Below are 16,218 nucleotides of genomic sequence, written 5' to 3'. Positions count from 1 at the left end.
CCCCTCTTATCAAAACAAGTTATAACCGAAGTTCCACTAGAAAAGTGAACATGGACATTTCAAAACCAGTTTATTTTCACCACTGCACCCACTGAGGAAAATGCATGATTTTTGCCTGTAACCATGCAGCGAATGAGGTTGAGTTTTTGCCAATGCTTGCAAGTTCATTTGTCATTTGTCGATAGACAAAATTCAGTAGGCTTCTGTCATTGGTTAAGGTGATATCCACAGTGTGATGCATTTGTGATTTTTTTTTTCTTTTGTAATGAGGAAAGCAATTGCACCTTTTAATACGTGTGCTCTGATCTGTTTCCCACAAATTCCACATGCTCCCGGGTCCCATGGACACTCATTTGGAGCTTAGAAAGACTAGGTGTGCACTGAAGGATGTGTATCAAAATTCAAGCTCAGAGCAACATGCCACAATGTCAGCTCGAACCCTCATTGCAGGTACTAGTTCATCCCCCATCCGGTTCCCTTCTGTGTGTGTGCATATCTCTAACGGTAGGGTCAGGAAACGAGGCTCCATGTAAAAGACACTCCTGTTCCTGCCAGAAGGCTGGTCTAAGGAATAGCTGCCCTTTCTCCATGCCAGGCCTGGGCGGCGCCACACTGGGGGCACAGCGCCGTCCCACACCTGCCCTTAACTTTTGTGGCCACGACCTCTTGCGTGTGCGAACACTCCCGGCGTGTCCCGCGGTTCCTGTCGGAAGTGCGGTCGTTATTCTTTGATTCCTTTTGGCAGAGCGATCTTTCTCCATCGTTTATGGCACAGTGAAATATAGTCTTCAATGCTATGTAATTTCGGACTAACGAGAAGTCTGTTTAAGGCACGTGTCTCAGGGTGAATATAAAAAAAAAAAACCACACACACACACACACACACACAAAACGCTTGGTCAAGTCCTAGGTCCTCAGCATTTAGTTTCTGTCTTCAAGTAATGCATTGTTCTCAAGTTCCCTGTCTTTGGTGTCCGTGGGGACCATTCCGTTCTCCATCCCGGCCTGCTGCTGGACGCACTCGGTCAGCATGGCGGTGCTGGAGTGGTCCGAGTTACACATCTTCTCCGTCTCCTCCTCCTTCTTCTCTTCGTCCAGGGAGTAATTCCGGAAGGTCTTGTAGATTTTGTGAACGTCCTCGGGCAAGGTCTTTTTGAGGTCCTTGTTTTTCCTCTTGGTGAGTTTGGAGGTGGACCCAAACTTGTTGATGATGTTGTCCTCGGAGGCCCCCTGCCCGTGTTTGTTCAGCTGCTCGGAACCCTTGAGGCGCAGGTTGTTGGGCCGGTTGTTGATGCTCTCCTGGGATGAGGCCTTGAAGCGGCCCGTGTCCAGAGCGGCGAAGACAGAGCGCTTCTCTGGGGAGAGCATGTCCAGCGAGTGGGCCCTTTGGTCCAGGCCCAGGCGCCGGCGCTCCATGCTGCGGATGGTGGCCGCCCGCTGCAGCTTGTCGTGGATCTCCACGCTGAGCCGCCGCCGCGTCTCTCGGAACTCGGCCGTCACGTTGGCCTTCCACTCGGCCGCGTGGGCCTTGATTTCACCGACCTGGCCGGGAGACAGGAGAGCAAGGGCACGCTGAGAAAGTTGTCCCTGCCTCGGGCCCCCCAGCCCTCCCGGCGCCCACAGCCCTTGAGTGTCCCGATGGGAAGGCTGGCTCCGGGGAGGCCAGGGGGTGGGGGAGCCCATGCCCGGGTGGGGATGCTACCTCTGCCCTAAAGACCCATCTCAAATTGGCTCCTGGCTCCTGTGGCTCGGGGGGCACTCCTGCTAGAGAACCCGGCAGGAGCCTGAGATGTGGAGGTGGTGACCGAATGGGAGGAGGACGGCCTCCTGCGGCAGAGGTCGCTATCTAGAGTTGGCCAGGCTTGGGTTCACATTATGCGTCCACCCCTTTTTTAGTTGAATGGCCTCATTCCTCTGGCGTAACTGGGGTGATCATATCAAGCTCACGGAGTTCTTAGTGTTACGCGAGACAGAGACATGCACTCGGGCACAAAGCAGAGGTGCAACCTGGCCTTGGCCCTTCTCTGTTCCTCCAATGCTTCTGTCTGCGTAGGGTGAACAACCCGTCCCAGTTAGACGGGGACTGTCCTGGTTGTGGAACAGAACGTCCTGTGTCTTAGGTACCCCTGCAGTCCTGGGCAAACTGGGAGTGCTGCTCACCCTGAATCTGGGCCACACTACGGTCGAGTGCCATCCGGCTTACCCTGCTTTAAGAAGACCCTCCAGGGCATCTGGGAGCCAAACTTCCCTGGTCATGTTTGCAAAAGCCCACAGAACATTCCTCCTCAGAATGCATGAGGATCGATATCAGGTTTCTTGGCTCTTATCCAGCACGGCCAACAGCACTAGTCCCGTGTTTTCTATACAGACGAGCCCCTCAGAAGTCTGCATTTTTGCGTTTAGGAAAGTCGATATTTATATAGTTAACTTTCTCTTTCACTACAGCTGACTTTCAGCAGGTCAGTTAGCCATCTGGGGAACCACACTGGAGATTGCATTGACTGGATTGCATTGCCAGTGTTTCTCTAAGCCAGGAAAATTAACCCTGGGGCCCGGGAATGCGATGGGAAATGTTCCCATTCGGCAACTTTGTCCTGGGGCCTTCTATACAGAACGTCTGTCTGCCAGCAAGCGAGCAGTCACCTTCCAGGAGACTCTCCCTCTTTCTGTTTCTTTGTTTCTTTTAATCTCCCTCCCACTTGTTAGCTCTTTTCCTCCTCTTCTCTTGCCCTCCTTTTCAGTTCTTTTCCTCTCTTCCTAGAAGAACTACATGGACATTTTTTTTTTTTTTAAATCACAAGATCTACCTTCCCCTCTTCTGTCTTTTCTTGCTTTTGTGTAGGTTTTCACACACATTTACCCAAGGGAGAAAAGGCTGCATATCCCTGGACATGAGGCTGGTTTTGTTTCCATAGATCTGACAACCAGGAGGGGATAAAGGTGAAAAGGGACCCCTTGTGTTCGCTTCCCCACAGCTGGTCACTGTTGGAGGACTTCAGTCTCAGAGAATCGAGAAGGAGTCCTTGTATTCTACTGCATTTCCATATAGACCCCATCCTTCTCAAGCTTTTTACAAACTTTCTCAGCCTCTCCCACATATCTGCACACCTCCCTCAACTACGGTCTACCCCTGCTGACCACTGCTATTTTTTAAAAATCATTCTGGGGTGCCTGGGAGGTTCAGTCAGTTAAGCATCTGACTCTTGGTTTCGGCTCAGGTCACAATCTCAGGGTCCTGGGATCCAGCCCTGCATTGGGCTCCGGGCTCAGCAGGGAGTCTGCTTGAGATTCTCTCCCTCTCTCTCTCTCTCTCTCTGTCCCTCCCCCCACTCAGGCTGGCTCTCTCTCCCTCTCTAAAGATAAAAAAAAATTTTTTTTTAAATAATAAAAAAACAAAAAGTCGTTGTTTACTAGTCCTTCCAGGATCTGTGGGCTGATGAGTCATCAGATGTTCTCACCTGCCAAAAAAGGACCCAAAAATAACCGCTATTCCACTGAACTTGGCTTTTAGATAATGATTCAAAAAGAGGAAGCCATAGGGGCCCTCCACGTATTAAGAAACCCTCCAGCCCATAAAATAGAGACAGGTCATTCTTGACATGAATTCATCGGATCTCAGAAACATTTATAGAATTTGGAAGGGGTCCTACCTCTTCCTTTGTCTTCTTGGATAGAACCCGTAGCCAGTCTCCGATCATACTGAGGACAGCTGCAAAGTAGGCCAGGCCAACAAGGATCCAAAACCACACTAGGGGCTTATACCACTCCCGGTAATTGATGCCGGCGTTTCCCCCTGAAAACAACCAAACGTTACTGTAACCAGGGTCTAGCATTTGGTCTTTGCAGAACAAACATATTCTAGTCCATGTAGCAGAGATGTCATCCCATCCCCATCTGATACTCAGCTGTTAGGCCTGCTGTATACAAGAGGCGACAGGCAAGGGAGGGCAAGGAAAAGATGGGTCCCTTCCCTAAAGGAGCCTGACTCGTGGCTTAACTTCTTTGATTCTTGACCACTAACCATAATACCCATAACAAAAAAGTGTCCGTGGCCAACTTGGTCCACCTCTGCTCAACCGGGGCTTGACAATGAATGACGTGAGCTAGAGGACAAGAGATCAGGCCCAGCTGTCGATTGTCTTCTTGAAGTTCTTTAAGTGCAATAAAAATAAAAGATCAGTAATCCCCAATGGCTTGGAATTCTTGGCACCATTTCCTCCTTAACACACGCATTTACTAAGAGCGGACTGGATGTGTGGAAGTAAAATTAGACCTAATGGCCTTCTTGAGACTTTGATCCTGGCAGCAGTGATTTAACACTAACCGAGGGATGGTGTTTACATGATGCTAATCCAAAAGGTCAACTAGACTGAGTAATTAGAATCACCGTGCTAGAACTAAAAGGCCAGTGAGTCCAATCCCTTTATTTCATACGTAGGGATTACAGTAGAAATCCATCAGATCCAATCGGCCAGCTGCCCGATTGCATTGACCGGCTGTTGTGCTAAAAGGACCAGTCATTTATTGCAAATAATTAGCCTACTTATTCTAGCCCTCCTACAGGCGCTACCAAAGGTAGCCGTGCAAAACAGGCTCCAAGCCCAGCCCCCTTCCCTAAGGAAGTGAGGAAGTAACTGACATCAGCCTGGCTCTCACTCTGTGAGACACTGTTGCCCAGCGAGGCAGGCCCGCGGTCATTTCTAAGACGACCGACATTGGCGATGTATGGGTAATTACGGGACTACGCGATGAGTGATTACTAGTCTTTCCCACTGGGTCGTGGCTGTAACCTCATCTAGCGCCACTGAATCCACACTGAGTTCTTACGGTATCAGTAATACCTCCCAAACGCAGCTGGGCAGGCACTGTGGCCGGGGGCTCCTCTCAGTGAGACCAGCGCAACCCACAAGGTCCCAAATTAAATGGCCACTGCCATCTCTTAAAATTAGAATTCCAAACACCACTAATGGGCTGTGTGGCCTGCCCCCTTCGGTCTGGTTTAGCTGCCTTTGTTCCACCCCCCCCCTTTAGGCAACGCTCCCCCGCAGCTTCCTCTAGGATACTACTGGAGTTCCTGCCACAATGCGTGGTTTTTGCGGTTCATTCTATCTCTGCACGAGAAGGGGGCAGCTTTCTCCTTGGGGCTAAGAGGAAATAATCATCTTAGCAAGTCGCCGCCACCCAAAAAAGCTTGTCACTAGGGGGCGCTAGCGAACAACGCAATAAACACCCTTTGGCTCTTTATCGATGGCTGGTCTGGAATTCAGAGCTCTGTGCGCGCTCTGTCAGGGTTTCCAAAATGCAAAATGCTGTGATGTTGTTAGGTTGTCCTGACGTGAGTCGGCTACGAAATAAACCAGCACTTAATCCTGCATGGTGATCAATGTTCCAATTATACTTCTGGAAGGGTTGATGCCATGTTCAATCACAGCAATCATCAACTCTCTTTAATGTACCTTTTTTTTAAAGGATCTGGTATCCTTCCCCATTGCTCTTAGAGTGTTGCCCAAAAGGTTGTGACAAACTTTCAGGCTTTTAAGGTGTGCATTCTTCAGACCAGTCTATGTAAGCTCTGGAAATCAGAGCTTCGAAGGGCCTGGTCTAATTGCAGTCAGCACTGTGAATTATAAGAGATACCTGTCCATGGAGACCTCAGGACAAACAAAATCAGGCTCTGTAATCAACAGCAAATAAGGGAATTAAAACAGGGCCAGGCCTGTGACTGTGGAGGTCACGCCCTTTCTAGGTAAGTAAAGATAAAGGTCAAGTGCAAGTTTGTACTACATGCCCTCAATCCACAGTGGGTAATTAGAACAAATAATCAATTAAAATCATTGGCAGCACCCCTTGAAGCACCAGAGTCCCAGCTCATTTTGTCCTTGCTCCCCCCCACCCAAGGAGGAGCAGCAACCAGCTGGGCAGTGCTCCCTAACAAGTGAGGTCCTCGTGGGTGAAAGGGTAAAGAATGTGGATGTCCTTTCCTCTCTCCCGTCCATGGTGAAGAGCAGGGGCCCACTTCCCGTGCATTTATGCGTCACAGTGTTAAATAAATCACATGTGTCCTTTCCTGGGTTATCTTTAACTTTTTTACTTAGAACCAACATAAGCAAAATCATTTAGGTTGGCCAACTATATTCGTCTAAGATCTAAATAAGTCAGAGCTACCTTTCCTCACCTTTTTAATAAAGCTCTAAATCAAGTCCATTGCATAGGCCAACCGAGAACATCCATGTGCATTAAATCGGGGGCTCCTTTTATTTTACTTTCTATTTTTTGGTCCTTCAATCAATGTTGTTTTATAAAATGTAAGTCATATTGTTTTTTTACAGATTCATCATCACTTCTCAATTAACATGAAGGCCTGGATTCAGTAATGTTAACCAAAACAGATAGTAGATAGTTATACATTGACTCTAATTTGAATAGGCTATAACAGTTTTTGTTTTAGAAGATAATATCACAATGTATAACATTAAACTTTTAAATATTCAATCATGTTATTGTCAAATGGCATCAATTTTTTTTTTTTTAGTGACAAGCTTCCCTGCATTTTCTTACATGGTATAATTAGATGCAAACAAATAACCTGAATTCAAATTAAAAATTTAAACTCTTTGCTGATCACGAAATAAATAAATTTTAAATTTTATATCCCAAGGCTCTATTTGTGCCCCCAGATTAAGAGATTAACAGGCCGAGTCAAGCAGGTGTTTAGAGAGAAGGGCTCGTTGCAAGTGTCCTCTGTAACAGACTGCGGCAGATGGCCCAGGGCTGCCACAGGGCACTCTTGAAGCACAACCCAGTGCAAACTATGCTCTGGGGGAACTTGAAGAAGTTTGTGAAATAGTCCCAATAGTTCTCTGTGGTTTCCCTCCAGAGCGGCAGTCCTCTGCTCAGAAGGCACCAGGTGACTCCCCACACAAGGTGAGAGGCACAGTGGCTGAGCACTGGGGTGGGGTCCCAGACCCCTAGCTTTTTTAATCACTCTGACTTTGCAGTGCTCAGTCCTTAGGCAGGAAAAAGGAAGGAAAAAATAAAAACTGCTATTTTACAAACTGGACTTCAGTCTTCATCTGCCCAGTTGGAACAGCTAGGAGACCACCCTCCTGGTTATCACTGTCAGAATGAATGTGGACGCACCCATGCGTCTTTTGAAGAGCCCTCAATATCCCCTCCAGAATATCCTGTTTTCCAGATTTCCAGATCCCTGTCCCCCTTGTGAGTGCCATACTCCATGAAGTAACCAAGGCACCAGGATCATGTGCCAAATAAAGGACAGTCTGCAAGATCAGCCTGCAAATGTCCAGGCTGCTGCTTAACCAGGAGCTGGTCAAGAACACGCACACGCACACACGCACTCACACTCACAATGCACATGCATCACCCAAACATTTTGAGCTCAGGACAGAGTTGTTTAATCAAAGCGTTCACTTCTCAGAGTAGAAAATGATCAGTTGTCGGACCCCGGACCCTGTAGAACCATCCCTTAGGAAAGGGAAGGATGGCGTCCTCTCTTCCTGCCTTCCTACTACATTCTGGGAAAGCCATTCATGTAAGAAACCAGATCTCATTTCATTTTCAGGCTCCCTGTCCCTAGGTGAAATTGATGGCCGTTTCCTTTTGCTTCTATAAACATAGTTCATTGGCATCTATCTTCACAATGAAGGATATTGTTTCCATATATATTCATGCAGAATCCGTTATAATATTGTACTCCCTTGGGACAGTTCTCAGCTCCTGGTAGTCAACTGAGTCCTAAGTCTTGTGTCAGGGCATGCCCGGGATAACTTTTGCAGGGAACACAGTCCTCCCCTGGGCAGCCTCAGGAACTCTAACCTACAGGTCGCTGCAGGCCAAGCTTTATGCTAATCTCTCCAGAGGTTCATATTTGCCACTTGCTAATACAGCCTTTATCAATTGATTCAAGGAGCTTTAATGCAAATCAGAAGTCCAACATTCAATGAGAAATTCATTTCACTCATGCATAATTCATAGAATAATAAGGGCAATGAGCATCCTGGTAAGGAAGAGGCTGGCTTTCATTTCACAGCAGAATCTGCTGCTTTTTACATTATGTGGGACCGTGGGCTTGAAATGAGTCCACACAGCAGCAGGGACACTGAGCCATTTTCATTAGCTTCTCCCACAACATGGTTTCTCACGGTTTTGAAAAGCATTATCAACAGCCTCTTTTCCCTGCTGGGGCCCTGGTGACTGGGATGCCCAGGGTGCTTACCTGCCACAAAATCACCAAAGCCCACCGTGGTGAGGGTGACCACCACAAAGTAAATGGACTCCAAGGTGGTCCACCCCTCGATATATTTGAAAATGACAGCGGGAATCGTCACAAATACAATACAGCCGGCCAAGATGAACAGGATGGTTGAGATGACCCGGATCTTGGTCTGGCTCACTTGCTTTTTCTGGGAACAGCAAAGGAGAAAGATAGGCAAGTCAGCTTCATCACCCTGGATTCAGAAGACAGAGGCAGAGGAAGAATGTATTATGCCAGTGGACTTTCACCTTTTGTCAGTCATGGGCAGCTTTGGGACATTCTGATGAAGGCTATGGGCCCTCTCCTAGAAAAATGCACGCACAGAAATTTTCAGATGCTCTAGGTGGTTCTCAGACCCAGTGAAGCCTGTTCGTGGAGCTCAAGAAACCCTGCTTAGGTCATGTCTTGAATGTCCTTTGTGTGGTTCCATGACTGCAGCCCAAATGCTGATTCTAACTTCCTCACTAGCACAAACACAATGATTCCCCAAGAAGGGCTTGCTGACAATTCTCACGTGGTATTATTGACCCTTCTCCTGGAGGGTGCAGGTTTGGAGCTCTTTCCACAACGGTAGATATGGACCTGGCACCTAGTTCCCCTTGTATCAGTGGGAATGTGTTGGAAAAAAACAAAACAACAACAACAACAACAAAACCAAAGACAAAAAAAACAAAAACAAAAACAAAAAAACAGCTGACCTGAAACAGACTAAAATGTTCAGATGACAAGAAAAACAGCCACCCCCATATACATTTGAGACAGACTCTAGCTTCTTCACCTTCCTTCCCTGCTGAAGTTGTATTTATAACATACTTTTCTTTTAAAACATACATGTTTGAGCCAGCGCTGCGGTGTGTTCGGGCTGTGTTATCCACTGGGGACAGACAAGAGTCCAAGTCAGAATGACAGGCTACTGTCTAAAATGATCAGCTTCGTTTCAGGCCATCTTCTGAAGGAGCCAGTCAAGAGATGAAAGCATTTAGATTGGGAATTAGACAGATGTCACCCAAAGGAATGGTGCCTATGGAGTCCAGATGTGGACCGGGAACCTCCCTGGTATTCCCCTTGAACGCATTCAAGACAACACTGGCATTGCCTCTGAGCTGAATAATCCTTAAGGTCTTCTCAAAGTTCCCAGGACAGGCATGTAAACTGTCCTCAGGGGGCCCTAGCACCATAGCCCGACCAAAACCACATACATCAGAGTGACTGGGCCTTTCCACATCGCCTAGATTGATTTTCTGCAAAAATACACCACATGTGGGGCATTGGATATAGGAAATCCTTACCATGTGCTCTGTTTTCTATTCATTGCCTTCCGGTGAATTAGAAGGCAGAGAACCTCAGAGCGTACAGAGACCTTTGCATTCATACACTTCAACAGAAGCCAAGAGGGGTTGAGAGACTAGCATAAAATGATTTTGCTAATTAGAGCCAAGGCCCAGATTAGAATTCTGATGTGATTAACTCCCAGCCCAGTGCTTACTGATAGAACCAGACTTCAAGTTACTCCACAATTTCCCAGCTCACACAAAGTCGCCAGAGTCCCGCCCCCACCGGCCCCCTCATAACAAAATCAACCAGACTAACCCCCATGAAGAACAACAGGCTGTCCTGCTTCCCTTCTGGAAAGGAAGACGGAGAATAAAAAATTGTTACTGTGCAATGTGTCCAGGAATTCCTAAGCTTCGGTCATAAGCAGTGACACCTCTGCCATGTGTCCCCAGGACAGAGATGGTCAAGAGAGTGTCTTCTAAGGTCAACCACGTGGATCAACTGTGGAAATGCTGGTCAAGAAGATGACTAGGTTCCCCTCCCTTCCATCCCCTTTTCCCCGACTATGGGAGAAACGTCGGTGCAGCTTGTTTACTGGAAAGTTCCAGGGATGCGGGAGCTGAAAAAGGGGAAAGGATGCTGTCCGCCTCTCTTCACACCTCAGAAACATTCAGTCCCACCTGCCTTGGGTCCCGGTCCCAGGTATGTTCAACACAACAAAATGGAGGACTCAGTTCAACGAACAAGAACAGGGATAGTGGAGAACATTTATTTGCATGCATCTAAATCAGCACTACGTACACCCCCATTCTGAGATCAATATAGTCCCTAAAAATACACAGGAAAACCTAAGGAAATACAATCCTTCTTTATGAAAAGCAGTCGTGTGCTCTTACTCCCAAAAGGGCACTCGGTATATAAAGTGGGAATGGGGAAAAATTATTTGATCCATGCTTTTATACAGTCCCCTCCTCATCTCTTCAGAAAAGCCATCTGAAAAAAAAAAAGTGATAATTTACTGATATTGCTGAAACTGCAAATGAAAATTCCAATTCTTTTTCTCATGAAAGTATCATGACAAGATGAATCACCTGAGAATCACGGGAATATCTTACCCATTCCATGAATTTCCAGCCTGGATATTATAGCAGGACTTGGTGAAGGCAGTTGAGCCCCTCTGAGAATCCAGGAACATATTTATTACTAGCCTAGTTTTGTTTATAGACACGTATGAAAATCCAAACCCCAAAAGGAGACTTCACCATAGATCATTAAATTAATTTAATTGCTGGCAACGGGAACATCATTCTCCCCCTCCTCTATAAACTGTCCTCCTCAAACGCATAATGAAATTAAATGTTTCTGAGACACTTGTTAAGTCATAAATTAGGATGTGAATACAACTGCAATCCAAATGAGGCTGCGGTTGCCAAAGGAGGGCTTGCAAGTACGTAGGAAGCTGGAGACATTCCCGGGCTCCCTGCGGTGGACAGACGGGATGCCGGTACAGGACAGGACCTATTTGGTGGCAGGGAGGGAGCTAGGTAACAAAGGCGAAATAATGGTGTCTAAAGCGCATTATCTCTTGGAGAGTTTATCAGCCAGGTAAACATTTCACCACCGCTCACCTCAGCGCCCAAGGCAAGCCTCGGCTGTTTCTTGCAGACAACCTAGGATGATGCTCAGTGAATGCTTGGAAAATTCAATCATTGGGGTGTTTTAGGGACTTAAGAACTCAAATGTCTTACGTGGTGTGTCTGTGTGTGTGTGTGTGTGTGTGTGTGTGTGTGTGTGTGTGTAAATGTGTATACCCATACTTCACTGTAAAAGGAAGAGGTGTGGACATAAGGTTTTAGCAATATCTATTATTCTGGTTACCCATGTTTTTGCTGCCCTCTAGATATTAAAACAGAACAAAAACAGTTACCTTAACTAAACACTTTTTCAACATGGAACTACACACTATCTTCCACATCATCCAGTGATCTTTGGGCTTCTCCTCCCCATTAGCCCTGCAACTGCACACTACCACTTGTAAAAGGGTGTTTAGGAAGTTGGAGTTTAAGGGTAGACTGCCTGAGATGCATCCCACCCCCACTGCTATGTGGTTGGGTGACCTCAGGCAAGTTTCTCAACCTCTCTGTCCATCAGTTTCTTCCTTTATAAAATGGACATCGAGAATCCACCTCACAGGATTGTTTGGAAGATTAAATAAGTGTGTAAAAGCTTCACACACTGCTGGCTAAGTGCTCAGGGATTGTTAATGATTATCTTTTAATGTGAAAGTTCAAATCTTTTCTCAGATGTGGACAGTCCCAGATTTAATGCTGTCCTTAACTACTGAGGAATGCTCCCTCGTGTCTGGCTTAAGATAATCTTCGTTTCGCTTCAGGAAGTCACTGTTAGTTGTCCCTTCCTGGATACGTTATCTCATATAATTACCTCATTGTTAATGAGAAAAAGGTCCTCATTCTCTCTTGATTCTTCTGTGTTGGCTCTGGGTTGAGCTCTCACACAGTTTCAGCTCACAATCTTGAAAACTTTCTTCTTTGCCTTTCCATTAATTTCCCCCTAGTTCTTCATCATCCTTCTAGGACTGCCAAGAATTGCAGATAAAGTTTGCGATGTCAGGAACCAGGTACAGAGAGGCACATACCTAGCTTTCCTTGCCCCCCTCCCCCACCTCCCCACCTCTCTGCCACGTATGGACATGAGCTGTCTTTCCACAGAGGGGCTGCTAAGCAAAATCACACTGCTTATTTACCAGTAAGCAGAGCAGCTAGCAAAACGCTTAGTGAGAGCCCAGGTCCGACTGAGCTGATGTGTTCTTGGGCTAACAAAATTGTTATCTGGGAAGAGATGGTTTGATACAATATTTGGGCAGGAGGGACAAGATGGTTGTGCACATCTGTCCAAATCTCGTTTTCACACTTTGTTGATTAGAATGAACGACGTGTTCTTTCCTTCTTATGCAAATAGCATTATGCAAAACTATTTCCTGCCTCCCAATTGGCACTAACTGCAGGAATTTTCAAAGAACTCAAAACCTACCTCCTGTAGAGTTCATTTTGTTGTCACGACTCTTTGTGCAATTATTCCAAAGAGCAAAACAAACTTCACAAACAGAGAGCGGAAGAGCCAGGTCTAAGAGCTCTGCTTTGAGAGAGGGATGTACATGCTGACAACCCTAGGAGTGTTTACTTGTTTCAGACCTCGGAGGACTAAGCCACATGTCCAATTCTCATTAAGCAAAATGCCCTCTCTGTGGTTGCCTCCTTCCACAATCTTATTTTAGAGGAGTATATTTCTATTCATTTGCGGGTTGGTTCTTTATTTCATTTTTGCCCCTTTAGTGCCCATTCTCCTTTTCACTTTTATGTGATTTCTTAGAATTCTGAGATTAGCAACCCAGATTGTTGTGTCTGGCTGAGGAAATTGCTTCTTCGTTGTGATTTTTAGCCAGGACACTGGAGATAATAAGAATACTGCAATAAAAAAAGTCTTGGACAGGAGCTAGACGTGCAGAGCTCTACTTTTGGTCTGGTTTGGTTTGGTTTGTTGAAATGCGAACACATCACCAGGGTGATACAATTGAACTGAGAATAATTTCTCAAAATGGAAAGATAATAGGAACTGCCTCACAGAAGAATTGACTTTATTTTCTGATATTATTATGTTTGCCACAAAGATTTCTTTTAAAAAGGTGCAGTTCCAACAAATAGTTTGAACATCACAGTGAATAGCTATGTAGCACAGCAATTCTATAAACTACGAAGAGAGCTTGTAAACACCATTTGCCTATAATCTCCATGGCAGAGACACTGTAAACACACATTAGTGAGAATCACGCAGCAAAATCTCCATGGAGCCTATGGAAAAATGTCCTCCTCAAAAGCTGAAGACACAAATGTATTTTGTTTCCATTCAGCTCGATAGCTAAAATCACACACACACAAAGTTTTATCTGAGCCACACTGAAGCATCTCATAGATTATTGGCCAGTTCAGGGCTTTGCTGGTATCACCATGCAAAGTTTTTGAAAAAGCTTTTGGTAGATACAATTAAATCGTTTTTATCACTGAGATGCCAATGTAGGTACGCCTGGGATGGAGAAAAGATCCACAAATAATAAAAATTCGAAGCTGTTCCACTCCAGGAACACTTTCATTAAAATCTTTGGAAGTTTTCTCTTCTAAAATTCAGTGGCTTCTAATATCTGGAGATAATACTCGACCGGAACACAAGAGTTTGCGCTCAAGATACAACCAATTAATTCACTTGGCCCATAATTTTTAAGGATCCTTTACATATCAGGGGCTGTTCTGGTTGCAAGGGACATAGCAGTTAAAAAAGAGAGCAAAGTTCCTTCCACATGTACAGGAAGTCTAGTGGGTGAGGCGGAGTGGCAACCTCTGGGTCTTTGGCTGAAAGCAGTCTTTGTGGCGCTGCCCATGGTGTCCAAGCCCTGCTCTAGCTATTGAAGGCAAAGTGTAGTACCTAATGACATCCCACTTATTAAAAATATCACCTGGGAGAGAAGAAACAAATATTCTCGTAGCTCTGGTATGTGGGATACAAAAGCATGCCAACTATAATGGACGATCTTTGGATTTCTGTTAGTTAAGCATTCAGAAACTGTGTCCCAGGGATTGGAACAACTCAGAGGCAATCACACCAATGTAGGAAACACCCATACGTAACCTTGGCTGAAGAATGGCCCTTCTCTTCAGCTGTAGTTCGGAAAACAAGCCCATGGGAAGGAGAGGAGGATGGACACACCTTCTGATGAGCCACTTCAACAGAATAACTCCTGACAACCCCGATAGATGCCCTACCTAGCTGCTCACCTATCCAAATTCTAAATTTACTTCACCCAGATTTTAGTAGCACAGGGAACAATGCCTCCACCCCAAAATGCCCTCCCACCATCATATACACAAGCATACAATAATAATACTACAGTAACAAGGCTACAGACACCTAAAGCTGCCTCCCTCTTCTCCTCCCCCGGCTAACAGGGTTCAAGGTCATAGTTCATTGGCCAAGCAAGCCACATTAGCCAGAGAAACAAGATCCCACCCCAGTGCTTCTTTCTTGTGCAGGGAGTTTCCCTGCACATGCCCTCTCTCCAGCCTTACTCTGACCCAGGAACTGAGCATTCTGCCTCTTCCTCTCCCTTCCTTTTGGGAACAAGCTGACCTCCTGAAGTGGCCTCATGATCTCCTGTCTAATTCTGGGTCTGTCATTAAGAAATCCATTTTTCCACAGATATATGGTTTATATCCAGTGTTGAGAAAATATAGTAATACTAGGCTTCAGTGCATCATCTCCTTTGTCTTACTTCTCAAGCAGTTTATACCTGGGGTGGAAAAAAAGAGGTGCTATTTATTTGGCTCCTTTGAAGACCCCCATCATCTCCATTCTCCTCCCCACAGTCCTCCTGGTACCATGGTCTTTTATGTTAGTGACGGCTCAATAATTACTCCACAATGAAGGGGAGAAAGAGTCCAGTAGGTCCAGTGGGGCAAGTTCTCCTCAATGGAAGGTGAGTTCCCTTCTTTAGACTGCAGCCCCCTCCTCCCCCCACCAAGGAGGAACACATATAATGAAAGCAGAAAGGGGAGAAATTACAGTGGGTCTCCTACTGAGAAGCCTGTCCTAGAAGGAGATGAGGAATGGGGGAAGTCATTAAGGAAGGCCAGGCCCTGGCTGGGGCTCTCTGAAGGGGCAGGAACCTTCCACAGGGACAAGACAGGCTGAGGGATGGAGCTGGGAAAGCAACAGTCATAATGCAGCCACATAACACACTGAGTGAAGTAAACGGTTCACTGGGGATTATCGAGGAGCTTTGACTCTTCTTCGTCCTTCCTGGCCATCTCCAAGCCACGTCCCTGCTCACTGGAACCAGCGTCCAAGGGTGGGAGAGAAGAAAGCCTTCATAGGCCCCCATCCCTCCATTCTCAGCTAAGAGTAGCTCAGAGAGCAGGCCCTTGTGAGCTTCTGGTGGGCTGCCCAGAATGCCTGTCTACATGCCCAGGAATCAAGGCTAGTGACAAAGAAGCATGCATTTTCTGTGGCCTACTATTTATCTTGCCTGTTAGAAGATTTGGAGAAAGCCCCCATGATCAGCCCGATTCAGGTCAATACCTTAAAAATGCACATGGGTATCATTGAGTCAATACCTGTGCAAATCCCTGGGTTTTACTGGGGATGCAGTAAGCAATCCCCTCCCCAAGAGTCACACCATGCCTTTCCTTCTTTCTAGACAAACACCTTCTGATGAAAGCACACAGGGATGGTCACCCTCATAAAACTATAGACAATAATGAAATAGGCATTAAGAAATTATATGGGGGGGGGGGCGCCTGGGTGGCTGAGTCGTTAAGCGTCTGCCTTCGGCTCAGGTCATGATCCCAGGATCCTGGGATCGAGCCCCACATTGGGCTCCCCGCTCCGCGGGAAGCCTGCTTCTCCTTCTCCCACTCCCCCTGCTTGTGTTCCCTCTCTTGCTGTGTCTTTCTCTGTCAAATAAATAAATAAAATCTTTAAAAAAAAAGAAATTATATGGGGAAAAGATGGCAACTAGAAGAGAAAGAGGCAAGGTGAAGCAAGAAAAAAAATAAGAAAGTCTATGAGAAAGATGAGCACATATGAGAAAAAGACTTTGA

The 16,218-nt window shown here is 46.2% G+C and overlaps 1 protein-coding gene across 4 annotated transcripts in view; it reads right to left on the bottom strand.

Moving 5' to 3' along the window:
• Positions 1 to 921: 921 nt before the first annotated feature.
• KCNK10 (potassium two pore domain channel subfamily K member 10) overlaps positions 922 to 16,218 on the bottom strand; it is a 126,440-nt gene continuing 111,143 nt past the window's right edge. For 3 of the 4 annotated variants that reach the window (XM_028100989.2, XM_028100998.2, XM_088025016.1), the window contains exons 5-7: positions 8,237 to 8,423; positions 3,651 to 3,793; positions 922 to 1,542 (exon numbers count right to left, since the gene is read on the bottom strand). In XM_028100989.2, coding sequence (XP_027956790.1) covers positions 922 to 1,542; positions 3,651 to 3,793; positions 8,237 to 8,423 — 951 coding nt within the window. Of the gene's footprint in view, positions 1,543 to 3,650; positions 3,794 to 8,236; positions 8,469 to 16,218 lie in introns of all 4 variants that reach the window. The other variant, XM_088025015.1, reaches the window with a different exon arrangement.

Source organism: Eumetopias jubatus, unplaced genomic scaffold (genome assembly GCF_037043125.1).
Source record: "Eumetopias jubatus isolate StellerSeaLion01/CBP00866 unplaced genomic scaffold, mEumJub1_p1.0 scaffold_7, whole genome shotgun sequence".
NCBI classification, from domain to species: Eukaryota; Metazoa; Chordata; class Mammalia; order Carnivora; family Otariidae; genus Eumetopias; species Eumetopias jubatus.
This window is presented reverse-complemented; position numbering and strand designations above follow the sequence as displayed.